The 21,726-nt window shown below is 45.8% G+C and overlaps 1 protein-coding gene across 1 annotated transcript in view; it reads right to left on the reverse strand.

The window, feature by feature from the left end:
- LOC134067624 (peroxidasin) overlaps window positions 1-21,726 on the reverse strand; it is a 46,145-nt gene that overhangs the window by 12,075 nt on the left and 12,344 nt on the right. The window contains exons 2-15 of the mRNA XM_062522996.1: window positions 20,209-20,280; window positions 19,154-19,225; window positions 16,134-16,205; window positions 13,565-13,636; window positions 11,970-12,041; window positions 10,315-10,484; window positions 6,858-6,975; window positions 6,000-6,169; window positions 4,597-4,869; window positions 3,845-3,961; window positions 3,076-3,234; window positions 1,601-1,713; window positions 1,023-1,179; window positions 637-745 (exon numbers count right to left, since the gene is read on the reverse strand). Coding sequence (XP_062378980.1) covers window positions 637-745; window positions 1,023-1,179; window positions 1,601-1,713; window positions 3,076-3,234; window positions 3,845-3,961; window positions 4,597-4,869; window positions 6,000-6,169; window positions 6,858-6,975; window positions 10,315-10,484; window positions 11,970-12,041; window positions 13,565-13,636; window positions 16,134-16,205; window positions 19,154-19,225; window positions 20,209-20,280 — 1,746 coding nt within the window. The remainder of the gene's footprint in view (window positions 1-636; window positions 746-1,022; window positions 1,180-1,600; window positions 1,714-3,075; window positions 3,235-3,844; window positions 3,962-4,596; window positions 4,870-5,999; window positions 6,170-6,857; window positions 6,976-10,314; window positions 10,485-11,969; window positions 12,042-13,564; window positions 13,637-16,133; window positions 16,206-19,153; window positions 19,226-20,208; window positions 20,281-21,726) is intronic.

Here is a 21,726-nt window from a genome sequence, read left to right on the forward strand (position 1 = left end):
CAGGTGCTCTGCGAGGCTGGTGCGTTTCAAAATGAAGTGGCGTGGGATAAGTTCTTGTCAGTTATTCTTTCAACGAATCATTTCAGTCCAAGGAGCGAGAGCAAAATATTATGCTGTGTGTAGATGTGGGTTTCCTGGCAACCCGGTAAGTTGAGTCCAGCCTGTGGATGGCTAGTGGACAAGACCATGCTTAATGACACATGATTAGGACTCATATTGCAACACTGCTCCTACAGGTGCTGCCCGAAGGGAATGAGGCTTGACTGCAAATGACTTTTAACCGGTCTGTGCTGTTCATTACTTTTGGACACTGAACATATCACAGCATATCATAAAGGCGAAAGCCTCCACAATCACCTCCATCCAGACATAAACACTTGGTGCCTCGACAAGCACTGGTTTATAGTGACTTTCACGCAGCACTCCACACTGACAAATACCACACTGCACTTTCATTCCTAACTAACGGTCTTGATCTACGGGACATGCGTAACTATTGACTCGACCACGCCACACCAGCGCACATCTCTTCGGTGACTCACAGCAGGGGTATTCTGGCTTGGCCAGGAGCCGGGCCGCCACGGGAGACTGGCTTTAAGAGGGTCTGGGGTGGAGAGGGGGGACTTGGCTGCTCACCCGTCAAACAGATGTCTCCTGGTCGAGTCAATGGCACTGTTGACGCTACGGATGGCCTCCTCTATGGACTGGTCCACAAATGGATCCCCCTCTCGGCTCACTTGGGGCACTTCAAGGGGAGGGAGAGAAAGGAATAAAGAAATTAGCTTGAGCCAAAGTACAATACATGTGTAAGAAAATACAGGGACAGGGTCTTCTAGTCAATATCATTTGTTTCTGCCACTTTGTGGCGACTGGTAGATTGCGGCCTATAACACATCAGTGAGATCAGTATCTAGAACATCTCTGTGTGTGTGTTGTTGAATGACTATGAAACATCCAGTTTTTCATCTGTTTCATTTGTACTGTTCCCTTTGACCTGCAAGCATATGGCAGAGTCGGCTTACCCTCCACAGTTAGCACCATGCTGGCAGAGGAGTAGCCGATGGAGTTTCGGGCGACACACTCATAGCGCCCCCCATCTGCAGGCCCAACATCATTGACCTGCAGGTATCCATCAGGGTTAATGTGGAATTTTCCGCTCTCTGTTATCTGGACGCCGTCCTGAGGGGTCAAACAGAGGACAACAGGGTGAGGCTCATTTTTAGAACATAAATATGGATCAGTCCCACAAACACACTTAAGATACTATTTCCGCATCACCCTAAAACCATTACTCAGTAGCCGTTCCATGTCAGTCCCAAGAACTGGCACTACACCTTGTTCATTTTCACAGCAATATATCAGAAGAAGATAAGAGCAGAGCCAATTGGTCTGTCATTTTTAAAAACAAGGAGACTAGCACGTTGAGAAAAGCTACAGTGAACACCACGTGTAAATAACTCCGTTCACTCCCTTTCACTTTCTGTCTCCAACCATGTCTCCCTCCTCCACCCCTGCATGGCAGCACAGCCATCCCATAACTGATAAGGTCCTAGAGCTGGGTGATGATGGCTGTGGCGACCATCTGCCAGGACGCTCTTACCTTGTTCCAGGTGATGACAGGCGTGGGCTCTCCCTGAGCACTGCACGGAATCTGGACATCCGTGCCAGACTCCAATGTCACATCCCTTGGAGCATTTGTGAAAACAGGCGTTACTGATGATTTAAAAACATGTGTTAATGATTACGCAAGAGCTTGGAGCAGAATGGTTAACAGACTTTTTCTTTTTTTTTTTTTCAAAAAAATAAATGACATAAGTCTCAAAGCATGACACATAAACAAAGCAAAGCTTTCATGACCAGGTCCAGGGTTATTACAGTCTTGAGTCCTTTATCTTACAGTATGGTATCAGAAGGCACTGTTGGGATAAACCCCTGATATGTAAACTAGCATCAACGTTTGTTTTGCAAATCTGAGAGTAGTGCTTTGCATTTTACATTGTATTGTACAAAGTGCTTTGTATTGCATATTGTGAGGCAATAATCCTCAGCTAAAGTGGATCTCTCACAACACATTCATTTCAACATTTTCAAGTGGTTGTCAGCCCAGTTGGATAAATACTACACAAATGCCACAAATTCATTATGATTCTAAACATCCAAGAGTAGTTGTTTGATGTTTGTCTTGACATCGTAAACCATCATGGCTGTTTCTTTTCGAAAGTTTTATATCTTTCTCTCTTTCTCTTGCTCTTGTGTAACACGTAGCAATCCATCTTTTCCTGCCACTCAATATAGAATCTAGTCCTCATGAAGGTGTCCATTATATGGCATGCACTTCAGTGTTTGTGTTAACAACCATTACAACATGGAAAACATCTTGTCATCTTAGAATTACAGACTTCCTTGTTTCCTGGGTTGCTGTGCAAGCCTATAATTTTTCGGAGGCTACGTTTAGGTGGGGGAGGGGGCTCCGTTTCAGGCCTGTGGCCTGGTGCCTTTCGGGGGGGCATTGTTGTCGTAATTGACAGCTTGCCAGAGTGTGTAAATGACAAATTAGCTGCAGGAGGTTTGGCTGAGCCCCTCCCTAACACTCAGACTTACAACCCCACACCACACTACACCCCACACAACCCCACTCTATACCACAACATTTCCATTCACTAACACAGGCAGCATTTACAAGGCAGTTTTATCAGAAACTTAAAAAGGCATTTCACCCAAGTTCACTTAACACATGTTGCCACATGAGTGGGAAATATAAAAACGGCATGATAAAAGCAACCGTGATGTGGGATAATACAGTATGCAGTCCTAAGCAGAATCATCCGTAAATGGTATGCATATTGAGACATGAGAGTCATGAGACATTTACATGCTTCATATATCTTTCATATGGTTTTAAGTGCAAAAGGTCTTCATATAGTTCTGTATGCAGTACTATGTATGCAAGTTACGTATCCAGAGGATATTTGTAGCTGTGGAGATCTGATTGCATTGTGTGTGCACAACCACAGGAAGAGTGTGGCAGAGGAGGAGGAGGAGGAAGAGGAGGAGGAGGAGGAGGAGGAGAGTTACCTCTCTGCTGGATGTTGAGCTGGACGCCTGTGGTCACGGTGCCCACAGGACTGATAGCCTGGCACTCATACTGGCCCTGGTCATGAGGTGCCACGCGGGCAATACGCAAGGTGCCCGTGGAGAGTACCACATGCCGCCTGTCATTTGGCAGTGGACTACCTGTCAGGTGAAAGGAACAGAGTTTTTCTTCAAGATGTATGTGTCAGCCAAGTTATCTTGTCCTTTGGCACATCATTCAATGCATACATTATCAATAAATTATACTGACACAGTCTTTAGAACAGCAGTTACATTGTCGTATTTGCACACCTATAAAGTCATTCCAATTCAAGTTTTTTGTTAGTGGATTGAAGCAAGCACAGAGAGTAATGCAACTTAATTGCACAGACAGTATCGACATGTAACTTACTGTAAGTCTTAAAGTGAACTAAATTTGGACAATGACTTACAGTGACACTACAATGCTACGACTATAAGGCAACATACTGATAGTACATGCTACCTTGGGAACAACAGGCATGGAACTAATGACTGAATTTAGACATAGTAATGTGGAAAAATGGAAAACATGGAAATGAGACGTCAACACACTGTCACATTACCACCTCATTATTTTCTGCTATGCTATGAATGCTATGTGCATGTCTTCATGATGTAATGAAGTCTTCCTCCTAGTGCATGCTGACACCAGTAACCATGTAGTCTGCAGACATACTGTAACACTGAGTGTAAGTGAACAGGTAAAAGGAGGCTCTTGTGTAGGACCCACCTCCACGAGTCCAGGCTATGACAGGCTGAGGATATCCACTGGCCTCACAGGGGAAGTCCACAGTGTGGCCCTCAAGCACCGTCTGGTCCTGTGGCGTCAGAGTGAACTGGGGAACAGCTGAGCAAAGGAGAGAAAGAGAGATTGAGAGAGAGAGAGAGAGAGAGAGGAGGAAAACAAACACTAAGCTGTTTACTGGGCAATCTACAACTGATTATTTTCTTTCTCTGTAATGCTCTTTTAACTTTTGGCAAGGTAAAATAATGCCGTGAAAAACAATCTGGTTAAGTAATAAACAAAACCTGTGAATGGCTTCAAATCACGCCAAACACAAAATGTGCTTGTTTTCTTTAAAACAAACAAAAATGAAGTTCTTCTTAAAGACAGGGAGCGCTCCAAACAGCCATGGGCAACAGTACTCCACTGCCAATTCATTGCTTCACATTCAAAACACAAACACTTCACCGGAGTGTGCTAGTGAGTTAAGATGTCGTAGCTCCGACTCTGCAAGCTCCAACTTGGTCAAGGCCGCACACGCCCTCTGTGTACATAGAGCAGCGTGAGCAGCAAGCAGTGAGCCAACAACAATATGGCTGCAGCGCCGGCCCTGCAAGACAGAGGTGTGGCCGCACAGAGGGGACGGGTCACTACAGCGGCTATTCTAGCTGATAGGAAGAGCACAGAGGGGACGGGTCACTACAACGGCTATTCTAGCTGATAGGAAGAGCACAAAGAGGCCTCTACTGGGCGCTCACCCTGCACGATGATGAAGGCGGTGGCGTGGATGGTGTCCACCTCGTTGCTGGCGAAGCAGGTGTACTGGCCCCCGTCGGCCTGGTTGACGTTCTGGATGAAGAGGCCGCCGGAGGGCGTGATGTTGACGCGGTCGTCGGTGGGCAGCGCGGTGCGGTCGCCGCGGGTCCAGGAGACGCGGGGGAGGGGCTGACCGGTGGCGCTGCACTCCAGGGTCACGCTCTCGCCCACCAGCACCTCCGTGTTCTGCGGCTGGATCACGAAGCTGGGCCGTGCTGAGATGGAGCAGAAACAGAGACGGACAATGAGTGTGTGTGTGTGTGTGTGTGTGTGTGTGCGAGTGAGTGAGAGAGAGAGAGGAGAGAGAGAAAGAGAGAGAGAGAAAGTGTGTGTGTGTGTGTGTTTGTGTGTGGTGGGTAACATTAACAATAGAGTCTGGAGAAAAATCTGCAAAACTGAACAGGACTTGTGTTGGGTTTGTGCCAAATCTCAGCAAAACTCAGTGGGCTTTATGTAATCAAATGTACATTTACGTAACCCTCTTAAGGGTTAACGGCGTGGAGTTAGGAACTGCGCTCTGGCGTCCGTCTACAAGCCCGACTCTAAACTGAGATGAACTCCTGAGGCTTGTAGAGTTGGGGGCAGCGCCACAATGACGTCCACTCCCAGGCTTACTGCCCGTAATCAGAGAGAACAGGAAATGCCAAACATCTGTCTGACCGCAGTTTCTAAACTGGGCCTGGACTCCACGCCATCCGTCACTGCACAGCTGACCTGGGGGTCACCGAGCTCAAGGGCCAGACGCCTACTATCTGCTGCAGAGGAGCAAGGGGGAGAGCCTACGTGTGTGTGTGTGTGTGTGTGTGTGTGTGTGTGTGTGTGTGTGTGTGTGTGTGTGTGTGTGTGTGTGTGTGTGTGTGTGTGTGTGTGTGTGTGTGCGTGTGTGCGCGTGTGTGTGTCTTATGAACTCTTTGGTCTGGTTTACATAATAGCAAATGACATGGAATCTACAACAGTCGCTATAGAATCGGGATGGACTCAAATACCATTTCACATAAGTGATGTACAGTATACTGCACATGTGGGCTATGGTGCTGATGAGCCTGTGCATAAAGAAAATGCACTTTATGCTTATTATCTTATTATCTTTATGTCTTTATTTCTGTGTTTAAAAAGTATCATATAATATGGCATACCACAATTCCCCAACTATTAGCCGTGGCTTAGCAAATTTTCATCTGCTATCAATATGGTTTTGTTTCTTATAACTTGCATAAAACACTTGCATAAAACACAGGCTTATACACAATGCGCCTAATACACAGGGAATGACTGTACTCTATGCTCCTGATGAGTGGCCTGGATGTTGGCATGGGAGGGTCATAGGGCATATCAAGACACTCACATGGTGTGCCATAGTAGCGCAGGGTGACCTCAGAAGTCTTGACCTCTCCGGCCACATTCTTGGCCATGCACTGGTAGACGCCCTGGTCCGTCTCGCGCGTGTCCTGGATCATCAGTGTGCCGTCCTCCAGCAGGTTCAAGCGCGCGTCGTCACGCATATTCAGTGCATTGCTGCGGAGGAAATGGAAAAATCAGACAGACGGCAGGCATTCACACGCGGACTCGACTCGGACTCCAGTGTTTATCTAACACTGGCCACACCTTGCAGGAGGCATTCCTGTTGCCGTGGTACACACTGACACAGTGCAGTGCTCCACACACAGCAGAAAAACATAAACACATCTAAGTGGACCAAGAGCCACTTCCAAGTGTTTATGAAGCACGGGGTTGCCCTGGCTGCCTTTACAATGTTTACTTGAAGCAACTTTAATTGGCTTTACATATAAAATGCGGTACACAAACAAGCCTGCCTGATATGATCATTCTAATGACACATCAACCACTCCATTAACTTCAAAATACTTTTGAATGCACTGAATACAATGAAAGTTACTTACTAGAAAAATGTGTTGGTAAGCAATTAAAAAAATGCAATGGGATGTGAAACAGATCCCTGGGATGAACAAAGAATAATCACTGGACAAAATGAGAGCCAAATGAGTGGGGCTGTTCCTTGATGAACACTGGCAGAACTCCTACAGGGAGGTCATGCCTTTCTCTGGCCCCCGGCATGCAGGACTCAATGAGGGGGGAGTCATTCGGCCGACTGGAGCTCTTAATTTGCGCGGCCGCTCCACTGAGGAGCCTGCGGCGCAGGTCAACAGCGGAGATTAATCATGAGTAACGGCGACAGGCTCACTTGTTCCTCAGCCAGATGATTTGGGGCTTGGGGTTGCCCTCTGCGCGGCAGGTGAAGTACACCGTGTTCCCTGAGGTCACGTCCACGTCCCGGGGCTCCGACGTGATCCTGGGGACCTCTGGGGGAGGAGGAGCAGAAACGGAGGACAGGAAGGGTCAAGGATCAAAGAGAGATGAATAGATAATTAGATGAAGAGAGAGAGAGAGAGAGGGAGAGAGGAAGAGAGGGAGAGGGGGATGACAGAGGAGGGAACAGAGACAAAGAGAGAGCAGAGCAATCAGCATTTACCAGACAGGGACTGGCATGAGGACAGCTACTGCAGGCAATCACACCATAGAAGGCTGGCTTGAGGCGCTGGTGGCCATGTAAATGCCAGCTGGAAATCACCCTCTTACCTCCCTCTCTCTCTCCCTCTCTCTCTCTCTCCCTCTCTTTCAGTCTCACTCTCACTCCGTTCCCCGCCTCGATCCCAGGGGAATGGTTTGGCAGTGTGACAGGGCGAGTCATAATGTCTCGGCACCACACCAACCACACAGCGGCCACAGGCACAGTGACAGCCACCACACCCCTCTCCAGGCTTCCAGCCTCTGTGTCAAGCCTCAGGCCTCCTGAGCACCACAGAGACTCGCTGTAAAGCACTTCATTACATTTCCAGATATCCACAAACACGACGCACAAGGCTTGAATGGATATCAAGCTAATAGCTAATAGCTAACTTAATACTTTGCTAAAACACTTAGCACAAAGCTAAGGCCAACTTGCAACTAAACTAAACTACAACTAAATGCTTTGAAACAAACGAAGTCTATTATTGAGCTTGTTAAGTTGGTTAACTCTTCACAGGAGCAGTTTCAACTGTGTCCTGTCTTTTCCATGTGCAGTAAAAGCACTGATAGCGCTGAACAGTGAGCGGTTAAAAATACAAATGATTCCTGCAAGAGTTCACTGTTTACACACTGTCTCTGGTGAGGAGGCCATGTTGGTTAAGCCAACAGATGAGCAAGGAGGCACACATAAATCACCCCATGCCCCTTATTCATGTAAGACAGCTCTCAGTACGTTCAACTCTCTCTGTCCCTCACATACACACACACACACACACACACACACACATTGTAGCACACAATGACTTCAGACTATTGACCAGACTGAGTGGGCTTCTACTATAGCCCTTTGTCTGGCCACTTGATGGATATCTCCACTTTATGAACATTTAACTCTAGGAGCCATCGCCACCCTTCCTGACTCATGTACACATTCTAAAAAGGAAGTCGAGTAGATGAGCGAACAACAGCACTCCAGATCTCCCACGCAATAAAAACACTTTCTGTGTCACTGTTGATTAAAGTTGAAGCGGCACCACCCTCTGCAGTGGTGGTAAAGGCCACAGCAGCAACAGCAGGGGTGGACGGTGCAGGCAGGGGGTGCCTGTGGCCACAGCGTCCCTCCTTAAGGACCGCGCGCCTCCCCACCACAGGCCCAGGCGCCTGGGCTCTTTAACGTGCCTGTCCATTACGGCCGACGGTGCCCGGCTACGGGGGTGACCACCGCGCGAGGACACGGAGGTTTGTGGGTGGCGCTGAGGTGGCTGCGCGTCGAGCCAGTCTGCCCGGGCTGTTTTGACAGCTGCTTTGCTCGGCTGGTGTAGTGTTCTTGCAGAGCAGGGGAGCAGACGTGGAGGGGGTTTATGGTGCCACTCAGAAGGGGCGTGCTGTTATCGTGCCAGCGCTGGAATCATGGAGGGGGTGTGGGTGGGGGGGTGGGGGGGGAGTTTTGCAAGCACGGGCAGGTCGGGCTGGTGAGGTGAGAAATGAGTGCTGTGGGTTCGTGGTGCTTTGAAAAGTTTTATCACTGTGAAGAGCAGATGGCTTTTCTTGTCCAACAAATGCTGCATTTAAGGTGTATGTGTGTGTGTGTGTGTGTGTGTGTGCATGCATGCGTGTGTCTATATGTGTGTGTGTGTGTGTGTGTGTGTGTGTGTGTGTGTGTGTGTGTGTGTGTGTGTGTGTGTGTGCATGTGTGTGTGTGTGTGTGTGTGTGGAATGACTCAGAAGATTACAGAGGATTACTTGAATGTTACACGAAAGGCTGAGCTGCATCTAATGGCCCTTTATGTGAGGTGCAGGGAGAGGTGGGCAGAATGAAGGGAGGGGAGGGAAGAGAGAAATCAAACAACAGCAGACCCCTTTCATGAGCACGCAGCTTTAGCTTAGCATGTGCTTAAATCACACAGCACCCACACAGCACCCACAGCTTTATGGAGCTGCATCTGGCTTGTGTTTCACTAGCATGGGGAGGCCTGGCGTCACACACCACCAGCCCCCCTACTGACTTGGGAACTCTTAGTTCAGCAGATGGCCTGTGGACTACGGAGTGGCTACCTTCACCACTGACCCTTTCTGGAGGCCCCTGCTGGTAAAGACTGCAGCTGGACTTGAACTATGAGTCCCACCTGAGTTATGTGACCTACAGACCACATTATCATCAGCTTTCTAGGTTATTTCAACATAGCTGCTGTATAAAATACATTGGTATATTCAGTGCTTAACATGTACATGTATGTATGTGTGTGCGTATGTGTGGACCAGCATTTCAACAACAGAGAGATAAGAAATGAAGTGAACTGTCTTAAGAACACAGATGTCGAACTTCCAGACCTTGGAGAAGAAGACGCTGTATCATCACACAGCCTCTGAACTCCCTACACTGAAGAGACCTTGTCAAGAGTGACATGTGACAGGTCTTTATCTGTTTTGAAATGGACTTTATTTACTAAGTCAAGGGGAAATGGATTTGTTTTCTGGCTTAACACTAAGGCATGGGTCCTAACAGGTTAAAGAACACTGTCCACATGCTAGCTGCCTGGCTGACCTGGCTAAAACAACAGTCACATGCTTACTGATCAGTATTGATCAGATCGTGTTCCACATTGTCAGGAATATACAGTATCTGTATATTATCTACAGTATATTACCTACAGTATCTATACACTGGGTTGACCAATAGGAACAACACACAAACATCGCCATGAGGAGGCCAAAGAAACAACAAATAAGCTGAACTTTGGCCAACTCTCTCAAGCACCAGAGCCTGCATTACAAATTGAGTTACGTAGTTACAGGCCTGTTTTGTTCTTCACTGCAAGACCTCTTCTGTGAGAGCATTTGTTTGTAAGAATGTAAGACCGTATGAACGTGTGTGTGTGTAAATGTACAGTGTCTACACATATACAGTATGGACATCTAAAAGTCCTGCATTCATTCAGTCTCAATGTATTAGTGTAATGATGCATGGATGCACATAGACTGGGCATATCTACACTATCTATATGCCTTTATACAAAACCACTCTGTACGTACATCGTCATTAAGATGTGTCTTTCTTTCTCACTCTCTCTGTGTGTGTGTGTGTGTATGTGTGTGTGTGTGTGTGTGTGAGTGTGTTCACACAGCCTCACCACAGTGGAGCTCCTCAGCGGTCAGTGTGGCCACGGAGCGTCCCTGTAGCCTGGTGGGGTATTCGCAGGTGGCGGCCGCCTGGGCGTTCCCCGACTCGGCGTACTGCTTCAGCAGGTCAGCCAGCCACAGCAGCTCGCAGTCACAGTTCAGTGTGTTGGAGTCCAGACGCCTGGGCAGGACACACACACATACGCGCGCGCACACACACACACACACACACGTACACACAGAGAGAGTGAGCGAGAGAGAGAGGAAGAGAGAAAGAAACACACACAGATACAAGACTCAAACGAATACACACACACACACACCACACACACACACACACACACACACACACACACCTTAGCAGGCAACATTGGGAGCACAGCCTGTCTGCATTCACACAGAGCTACCACTCTGGGACTCCCTTACTGATCCATCCTGAATAATCCTCTCATGCTATTAACACCCTGAGGCTGTGCAAATATCTGCGAGCGCTGGTGTGATAGCAGCAGTAGTCATAACAGTTTATGGAAGCTCGGGCTTGAGACGGCCTCCTTCTGTCAGGCCTTCCTCCTGGCTGGTGAGAGCTCACTTCACACAGCTAATTCAACAGAGATCCGCAGCCATCGTGGTACACAGTCAGCACCTTAATGTGCCCTTTATTAGGAAAGCAGACGTGGGAGCTACTGCTAAAGCTCTGGGCTTGACACAAAGTGCACACTGCAGATGAAGGAAGAGGGGCTGTGTGCACGTGTGTGCGTGCATGTGTATGTGTGTGTGTGTGTGTGTGTGTGCGTGTGTGTGTGTGCGTGCGTGTGTGTGTGTGTGTGTGAGATTCGCGCGGCTGTCTTCAAAGCGCTCGCTGAGTTCTGGCATCACGGTGACAGAGCACCACAGGGAAGTGTAAAACTCTCATGGACTTGAGCAGTAAAAGTGCTGCTCTGCATGGGGCTCCTATTATCTTGTGGCACCAGCGATGGAGAGTCCATCTTGATTCGCCTGGGAGGGCCGTGAGGGGGAGGGGACACACACGTCCAGCACAAACGCATCTTTCCTGTCGTGCCGTTGGACGGCGAGGATGGAACAGTGTGACGGGCCTTTTCCAGGTTTCCAGACGACGGTCACTCCACCGCTGACACCAATGACAGCGCACAGCTGGCAACGCCGGCTTTTCAAATGACTTCCACACTGCAGCACTTTAACTGTACTCTGGCCCGAGTTCAAACAAAACCCCACGGAGGAGGGAAAAAAAATGGGATTGTTTCCTCTGGAGGGAGGAGAGGAAAAATAATCACGCTGGCTAAACATTGGCCGCGCAGCGTGTCTGGGATTCGGCGCAATAGAGGGGTGCGAAGCCAAGCCCAACGAGGAGCGCCGAGGACAATGGCTGTGTGCGCCTCTGCTGAGCAGCCAGTGCTGTGGGGGAGATAGGGGGACATGGACGCTCTCCTGGAGATGGGTGTCCATCTGCCTTTTTGGTTTTCCCCTTTTTGCGTTTTTGGGGAGCTCATCATATCCCTGTTTACCACGGCTGTTTTCCAGACAAACACACACACACACACACACACACACACACACAAACACACACATACACACACAGACACAAACACACACACACACACACACACAAACACAGCTGGTGTCATTTCACACAGAGAAAAAAACTTACAGCCTCTTCATGGACTGCAGATGGGAAAAGGTTCCCGGCGCGAGCTGGGTGATTCTGTTGTTGTGCAAAAATCTAAAAGAGAACGCAAGGACAGAGAGGACAGGATATCAAATGTAAACAACTCTAAGTGCACTTCCTTCCACATGGCAGCACTGCAGACGTATGGACAAGGACTATCTGACATCACATAACTTTATGTTTTAGGACATTTCTTTTTTTACACCCCTCACAAGACAAATGAATGGATTATGATGACATTCTGAACACTGCAGTCTATATACAACACTTGTACAGTAGCATACAGGAGTATGAATTATATAAAAACAAAAGGCTACTGGTCAGTTTTTTTTCTGGGACAAGAAGCTCAATCCTGCTCTCAGCAACTATCAGATGGAAGTTATTTGGAGCTCCCGTACAAGATAACAAATAAATAAATAAACAAATAAGCACATCCATTTCAAGAGTCCTATAATGGCAACGCATCCTCTTCCATAAAATTCCTAATCCTGACCCCTTTCCAAGCCCTTCTCCCCTTTCATGGACAACAACTCACATCCTTCTTCCTAAAATTCCTAATCCTAGCACCTATCCAAGCCCTTCACCCCGTTCAGGGACGACAATTCACATCCTTCTCCCTAAAATTCCTGATCCTGACACCTATCCAAGCCCTTCTCCCCTTTCATGCCTCCAGCACAGGTGGGCCTACTTTTCCTCCTAAGGCAAGCAGAAGGTCTGTGCTGAATTCCACAAACAGACCGTAAACATGAGCTCTGGGAGGAAGAATTCAGACTTGCTTCCAAGATCTGACATCTGGGGGGTGGGGGCTCCAGGAGGAAGATGAGTTCAAGAAGTGAAGGGGGCAGATAATGGATTGCTCTAGGAACTCTAGCTCTAGGAGGGGTGGAGGCTTTAGATTAGGACTGAATGGCCATGGCATTTAGGATGACCTATAACGTGAGATCCAATGTTAAGCACACAAGCCCATAAGGATTTGATCATCAATGCAATCACTCAATTCAAGCTCAGCAGGAGACCAGAGCAAAGTTACAGTAACACAATGTAGGAATTGTCCTTTCCATCAATTGTCAGTGTACTGGTTCTCATTAAGACTAAAGGGGGTACCCAATTCAGCTAAAACGGACTAAAATGGCGCGACTATGATGTTAGTGCAATGCCAGGTGTTCTGGGCTCACATCGACTACAGTCAGAGACTACATTCTCTAGAGTAGCATCAAAATGAGCTTAACGCCGTTATTTAAATACAAATATAGAACAAGGCTGGACATTCATCCCTCTGTAGCCCGGACTGAAAACAACATTTCAAAAACAGAACAATCACAAGGGAGTCATTAGGGAAATTGCTTGTCCTGATGTTACAGGAATCTTGGAGCACATAAAGATCATCTGTATCTCTTACTCCCCCCCTCTCTCTCCCTCTCTCTCCTGCGTCATGATGAAGCATAAACAAGACACTCCTTCAATGAAGGCGCTGTTGTCTGATTTGATTACTAGTGCATAGAGTCCCTCTTTTGGACAGTCCTGGATAGAGAAGCAAAGGTGAAAGGTTAAAGGTTAGAGCAGGTCTTGACACTCACAGGCGTTCAAGCTTGGGTAGATGAGCAAAGGACTCAGGCTCTAAGGACTCAATGTTGTTGAAGTGCAGATACCTACAAGGGAAAATATTTACAAAAGGTAAAAAAACCCAAAACATATCAATAGCACAACATAACACTGGCACTCAGCAAACAAGCACAATGCACACTAGTGGAGTTGAATGTAGGAAGCGGCATGCCAGTGGCAGTAAGCAGTAGTGCATAGTTTGGACGCTCAGGAACGCATTTGTAAACTTTTTGCTTCTGTGTGCAGTCCACAAAGACACCTAAAGGAGCAAGGCCCTTTGATTTATGCTGCACCCTTTAGTAGCAGGGTCACGACCCTTGGCCATAAAAGAGACACACAGCTGGATAAGTAAACTACTCTCAAAAGGCTCGTGGAGAATGAAAGCAGGGAACACATACTAGAACCTAATGTCATATTCATGTCAAATTTCTGTATGAATGTGTGTGAATCAGGCAACATATGAACTAAGCAAACGTCTGTGACATAGTGGGATTAAATGAGAATATGTCTGCATGGCGAGGATAAGCAGAAAGCTCTTTGACTCATTACGTACAATTGAAGTGTTACAGTAACGTTATGTTTTCAATTGACGGAGAATGATACATCTTACCAGAGCAACAATAACTGGGAGAGTTGTTACATATGCAGACATGACCTTATCCAAGTCCAATATCCAACAGAAAACATAGCAGAATGATTTGTTGCACTACATTGGCATCAGCCAGAAATGTGGCAAACTCATTTTCAAACATGCTCTTTCACAGCAAGTGTGTGTATGTGAGTCGGTGTGTGTGTGTGTGTGTGTGTGTGTGTGTGTGTGTGTGTGTGTGTGTGTGACAGAGAAAGAGTGAGTGAGAGAGACAGAGAGAGAGAAAGAGTGTGTGTGAGAGAGAAAGAAAGAGAGAGAAAGAAAGAAAGAAAGAAAGAAAGAGAGAGAGAGAGAGAGAGAAAGATACCTGAGCAGTGACTTCATTATGTGTTCAATCATTCCTAACAGCTGAACAAACAGTTTCCCCCTCAAGCATAAGGACACAATTACAATTATTCAACTTTGTGTCCAAATGGCTCAACTGCTCTGTCACAGTTTGGGAGATCCCATTACTTGAGCAGCTTTGAGTTATGCACTAGCAATTGTGTGATATTTTAATACTGCTGATAAGAAGACAAATATCTGACTAAAAGTCAAAGTAAAAGAAAGACTAAGACTAATCTCATTATAAAACACTGGACCTGTAATATAGAGTTCTGCATACTTGGGGCTGAAACACAAATGCAAAAAAAGAGGGGAAAACACAATTCTAGGGTTGTCATCACCAAATAAAAGAGTTCATTACCATATGGGAATTTCACACAGTTAAAAGGCAACAGACGGCCTAGTTCTAATTTCTCTATATAAATAGTCATTTGTTAAGAATGGATGTGGTTTGGAGGCTGGTGAAAGCTCTCTAAAAGGAGGAGGGGGTACACACGGCTTGTTTATACATGTTTCTGTTGAGAAGCAGGCATGCTACGGTAATGACCGGCAGAGAATGCTACAATACTTTACTTTCCATTTGATTTAAAGCATACTCTGCCTACTTGGTATGCACTAATCTCTTACTGGGCGGAAGAACAATATAAATCACACTCATGAACATTAAACATTGTGCTTAAACTAATCACTTCAAATCCCCTCTATGACTTTCAATAAACTCTGTGAACGTAATATATTGTCTAAGAAGGGGGTTATGCACAGGTTGCAGAAGGAAAGAGGAAAGCTTGTCTGTAGCTATGGAAAGACAACAAACGAACAAACAAACAACAAACAATAAACAAACAAACACTTCCGATAATGAAATGTCAATCAATGTCATAATACACATGGCAAAGGCGTACACAAGTCTGCAGGCAAGGGCAGAGAATTGTGCCTAGAAGTTAAAACACACAACTAATTATGTCTCGCAGCTCACAGCTGATGTGGGCAAAACAATGTCTGTCCCACGACTGGGCAGAACACAGAAATGGCAAGCTGGACAAGATGAGGCAAGCAGCAAGCTAGGGATATACACAGGGCACACAACACCCAGCAATGGCTGTCAGAGGCTGCTGACAAATTGGCACCAATACCAGAGGCAAGGGCGCCATTCTCTAGTCAACTAAATGACACACATGCAGGGGTGGAGGATGCAGCGGGTGGTGGAGGTGGTGGTGGTGGATGGGGATGCTACACAAAACGCTCAGTGCACACATGGCATGCATGATGGGGGGTCCATCGGGAGTGCCGCGATCTTCATTTGCGCCCCTCCAAGTCCAAGTATACAGTGCGCTGCCTTGCATTCAGCTTTGGGCTACAAGCACAGGGTTGAAGGGAAACAATCCCCCCCCTGAGCTTGCTCCTCAAAGCTATGCAAGGTGAGCTGACAACTGCAAAGTGGAGTTGGGACTGCAGTGTGGGAGAGTGCCCAATGGGACTTGCAGAGGGCATGAGGGAAAGATCAATGGGCTACAGAGGTTAGGACACGAAGCGAGGAGCGAAGGAGGCGGAGGGAGGACGAGGTCACTTACAGTTGCTCTAGAGAGACAAGCCCCTTAAATGCTTGCCTGTCAATTGACTGGATTTCATTCTTGTACAAATAGCTGAAAGGAGAAATAATCAGTAATATTAGTAAAACACAAAAGGGTACCAACTGCTGGGGGGAAATTTTAGACTACTCTGAGAGAGTAATTGCTGCCAGAATTAACAGATGTAAATGCCTTTAAAGGAGTCTTTAAAATACTGGGGGATTCCATTACTTGTATAAATTATCATGTTGCTTGTTTAAGCTACTTTCTCAAGGGGATGCTGTCAGTTTGAGAAACCAGCAAGATAATTCATAAAATCACAAGTGCAGTAATGAAATATTAGTAAATCATAACAGCAATATAAAGCTAGTTATCATCATGGGACCAAGTCCATTATGCGACCAATACAAGGACGTTAATTATGGTATAGTATCTCCAATCAAAACACAGCTGGAGGAGTCCATTATTTATATGTCAGAATTGAAAAAAGAGACACAATAAAACACAGAGACTATATCAACATTAGTATTAGCATTGGAGGGGCAAAGTAAATGTTACACATGAGAGGTAACATGATCAGGAATATCAAATTATAGTTAAACATTTGAAAGAAGCAAACAGCCATTCAATCATACATAGATACTACATTCTAGAGGGAAGAAGATTTCGTTATGAAGGAGGGTATATATTATTTCACAAATATACTGTAGTACAAACCACACCAACTCCTAAATATATTTATACAGATGTAAACATGATGGCGCTTCAAAGCCCTCTATCCAATTAAACCGTGCATGATTGTTTGGCTTCGAGTGCTGCATTGCTGTGCTTTGCACCACATCTGGTGACCACACAACCGCCCTCTTGACATGAGCTGTTGCTCTGGTGATGGCGACTATGCCTCTGAGTCAGTGGTGTTCGTGGGAAAGAGGAATCTCGGCCTGAAAAGTCGTCTCTCGAGGGGCCGTTTGGTGGTGCTGGGAACTGGCGGGCCAGCATTGAAATCCAAGAGTGCTCAGTGGCCTTTTCCAGTGGACTCTATTATACACAGACAGTGTACGCAGCACACAGCAGGAAATTAATAGTGCTGTCCTTAAGCGACTGCCCAGCACTTAACAGCGTCTGGGTTGGACCAACTGTGAAAAAGCAACCCTGGTGCCAAAATGGTTGCATTATATATTTCAACAACTGAGCTATTGTTTTTGGACAACTGCCTTGACAATATTGTCCAGGTTAACATTTTTTGGGGGTGTTCTCAGCATGAAAACGATACTCTCGTCCTACAAATACATTAGTCTGACAACGGGAAACCACTGCTACTCAGTAATAGCCCATCTTATGTCAGTCACGTGTCTGTGTGTGCAGGAAATTCTAACCTGACCTCAACATCACAGAGCTGACCTGTGACCTGGGTGGAACCAGTTTATGTCACTTCATGTAGCCTGTGGAAAGGTGTTTCATGACGGAGATACAAAGGCATCAGTCCTCTGAGGGAGCACATCAAGACACCCCACTAGGATGACAGGGCAGCTTGCTGTGATCACAGGGGCTGCACTTCAGGGCTGTCTTCAGATTAGCAACCCCGACCTTCAATTAACTATCCACAACAAGCCCATGGGGGCATATAGCCTGGTGATTATAACATAGTGATGGATACAGTGGGGGTTGAGGGAAGGCAGCAGGGTAGTCAGAAAGGGTAATGGGATGCACCTTCCAGAGGCTGGGAGCACATACAGTACATGTATTTGCTGCACACAGCTGGCTAATTCACATGAAAGTTCAGGAACTGCCATTTGCTTGTGATGTTTGGGCCGTCCTAGTGCAGCTGTGGTGGTTAATACTGAGAGGAATATGCTCAGTCATGGACAGGTGTGTAGAGCTGTGGGATGTGGGAAGGCCAAAAGGTTTCAGGGCTGAATGAATTACTACTGGAGGCAGCCACTCCAGACCGGTTTCTTTTTAACTGAGACAGAATGCATGGTAGGAAAGCTTCCAGATGATGGATATTATATTGGTCAACATTTGATCACATCTGAGGGTGGGAGAAAGTTCATGAAACCTGCAGCTATCCTGTAAACTCAACTGAAAACTGCATTGCTTTGCCTCCCAGTGCATAGCAACTCAAGCAACACAGTCTTTCATGGACACCGGCCAACAGACACAACTGTTTACATGGTAAAAAAGTGTATAGACACAAAGAACACAAACACCCACCCCTGTAGAAAGAAACCAAAATCTGATGCAAAAAAAGTATACAGTGCCTTTCAATGCCAGGCTAATGGCAGTGAAATGCTGATAGAAACTTGGAAGTGTAGATGATTAGGGTTGGGCGAGGGCAAGGTGGAGTGTAGACGAACACTTCAGACAAACACCTAATATCAAGTCCAACGCAGACAACGTTAATACCACAACTGAGGCTTATTGCTTGCTAATGGGGCTATGACTAACAAAGGCAGGAACTCTGCCATGCCCCCCTCCCCCATGCTAAACACAGATGAGGCTGGCCTCAGTGCTCTGCATGGTGTGGGGTTTTTTTTAAAGGGGGAGGGGGAAAGACAGTCAGACAGATAAATCCAGGGCGATTAGCCATTAACCTCAAGCAGGAATGTCTCGGATCACACTTCCCTTAAGTTGTTCAGTTTTCATTAAGAACAATGAAGTTCAACAGGGATCTGTGTGATTGAGGATAAAACTGTTTCCCAGCTTTTTGAACTTGGACAGAGTTGAGTTGTGTTGAAACAACAACTGTCAGGGAGTCGGGTGAAGCTCAGCTTTTGTGAAAGCTGGCACTGGCGAATGGTCTTTGGTGTGTGAACTTGGGCTAGGATTTAAGGATAAATCATTAGTGGCCTGTTAAAAACAGCTTTCTCTGATCACACATTCTTCTTTAGCTGTATCTGGCTCATTCTGTACACACAGTTTTATTTTCATCACCGTGAGACGATAATGCTTCATAGCATCTAAAAAAAAACAGAGACAATCATCAAATCAACAGCAATCTGTGGTGAAAAGGCTAAACTTACAGATATTTCAGGTTTTCCAGGTCTTCAAAGGCTCCTCTAGGGATTCTTCTGATGTGATTGTTGTTTAAGAGGCTTAAAAAGAAGCAAATCATATTAGCTGACATGATCCTCAGGGTATTCTCAGAATTTCAGTATTTATACAGTAACCAGTCTGATGGAAGATAGGAGAGCCATATCACTGGCTTTAGCATTTCATATAAGTGTATTTGATGGCTCAGTTTAAATGGTTCACAAAACTCCCGAATTCTAAAAAGTGATGTGTCTTCATGCCTCTGACTAAGTCTGGAAAAGCCTAAAAGTAATACACCTATACACATGCTCACTGCATTGAGCTTTTATTTCCCAACTGAAAACAGCTGCATTCGCAACAATCCACATGCAAGTCAAGACTGTTGGGAAGCTAACAGTGAGATCACATGGAAAAAGGGACTCTGTAGTGTGGCAGGTGGCTATTTTCGTGCTAGACAGACACTAATATTGGACTTTCTCATGGTTTGAGCACAAATGAGGCACAAAGGTGTTCTTGATTGTCTGAGCTGGAGACAGACTTTGCATTGCAAAGCCAGACAAGACTTGTTTGTGTTCTAAACTCTTAAAAAGGTGTGAGAATTCCATGATAATATTTGCAACTGGGGCACTTGTGGGTTGGATTCATTTGGCTGGTGTTAGTTGTCTGGCTATCACCATACTAAACTCAGTCTTTTAAGATTTAACATTAGTATGGGGAGGCTGCACTTTCTTTCTACTGCACAAGAGGCGTGATCAATGGGCATAGTTCAGATGACTCAGTACGCTTGGATAGTCCTTCAACCAATCAGTCCAACGATCCGGTGCGTCTTTTGGTTGCTAAGTTCAGGCAGGGTTCACCCAGCCTAGGTGCTAGTCAAAACTGCTATCACAATTGGATAGATGGATAAGGTTGCAAGCTAGGAGCAAACTAAATTCCCACAGATGAAGTGATACCGTATATGTTTGAGATCACATAGGGAGGACTCCACAGAGTGGGCAACTTGTACCGAGATGAGAGGGTCCATCTAGTGACATATGATACTTACAGGGTGTTGAGGTTCTTGAGTCGTCTGAAAGAGCCTGGCTGGAAGTCTTTTATCTTATTGAACCTCAGGTCTCTAGGGAGAAAAACAAACAAGACAAATGAGCCATTCACACCTTTGTTCTACAATTTATATACATCTGTACAAATCATACAATATTTGTGTTGCATTGTCGGCATAAAAGTAGATTTTTTTTAGCACAGAATCTGTGGTAATTAGAGATCCTTCATATACTATTGCCCAGTTGTGGTTGGCAACAGAAGCATTTTTAACCTCCAAGTTTTCTGAATAATCATAGATGCCCAAGTATGAAGCTGAAAGCAGGTAAATGGCCACCGTGACACTATGCACAGAGAGTAGGCTATTTCAGTTTCTGAAGAGGAAGAACATACTATACTAGAACGTCTGCCATGAGGTCACATTGCTGCAACAAAAGGTCCCAGGATAGAGCGTACACAGATTCTAGCCTTGCTCTGTGTGCTATGTGTCTTTGTAAGTGAAGGATCTTGGCTACTCAGCTGACCGCAACTTTGCCCTATAAACCTGACCAACTGATACCGCTGATGCTGACCCATCCTGTGTGCACCAAGGCAGACAGAGAGACAGTAACCAACCACAAAAATGCCCAGACGACAGCGGGAAACCGCCATAATAAAGATAAAGCTGTCTCAACAAGCATAGCTAACTCATGTACCAAGCTCTCCCCCCAACACATAGTCTCTCATCAGCAACAGATAAGAGCTGAGTATGCTCATCTAGGAACTGAGTCACACGGCGTAAACATAATAATGAGAGTAAAACACAGTTTAACAAAGAGACAGCTGCTTATATGGATGTGTGTAAAAATCACAGGATATCAGTTTTAGCCATGACCATTTTTTTTCCACTGAGATATAGGGTCATAAATCTGTGTGAAGGTACTGTAGTCATCAAAGACTGACAGAATTCTTTCTGTTTCTGTCTGAAAGCCAGTTTACTTGTGTTACTTAGTTACAGCAGGCACAACAGCCACCAGAGCCAAATAATAAAACTATAGATTCCTGAAATCTGCTTTCTTCAGTTGCTTTGCAAACGTAACAAAAAGACCTGATTTTTAACAGCAGGGCAAGATGTTTTTGGGTCATCCATTCCACGAAAAAATTAGAAAGAAAGCACAGCATCTGGATCCTATTATAGAAGCAGGCTTTTTATATTGTAACTTCCTCTCCTTTGGAAGCACATACGTCTCTGTCCATTAAGACAATGTAGAAACTTACTGCAGGAATATTATATATGGTGTATTAAGCATACTACAATTAATCAAGAAACACACATTCACTATAAAAAAAAACAATGGCTAAACTGTCAGCCTCTTGCAACTCGTTTCACGATCTGAAGTAGTCTACAGTACTTTCACAATGACATCAGTGCATATTCTGTAGGCCTTAAAAATGGAGTAGACAACTCAATGGCAAACATACAAGTGATATAATGTGATGTGAAATGCTCGGCCTTACACGTCCAATATCCTGAGTGCCATCC

This window comes from Sardina pilchardus, chromosome 20 (assembly GCF_963854185.1).
Source record: "Sardina pilchardus chromosome 20, fSarPil1.1, whole genome shotgun sequence".
NCBI lineage: Eukaryota > Metazoa > Chordata > Actinopteri > Clupeiformes > Clupeidae > Sardina > Sardina pilchardus.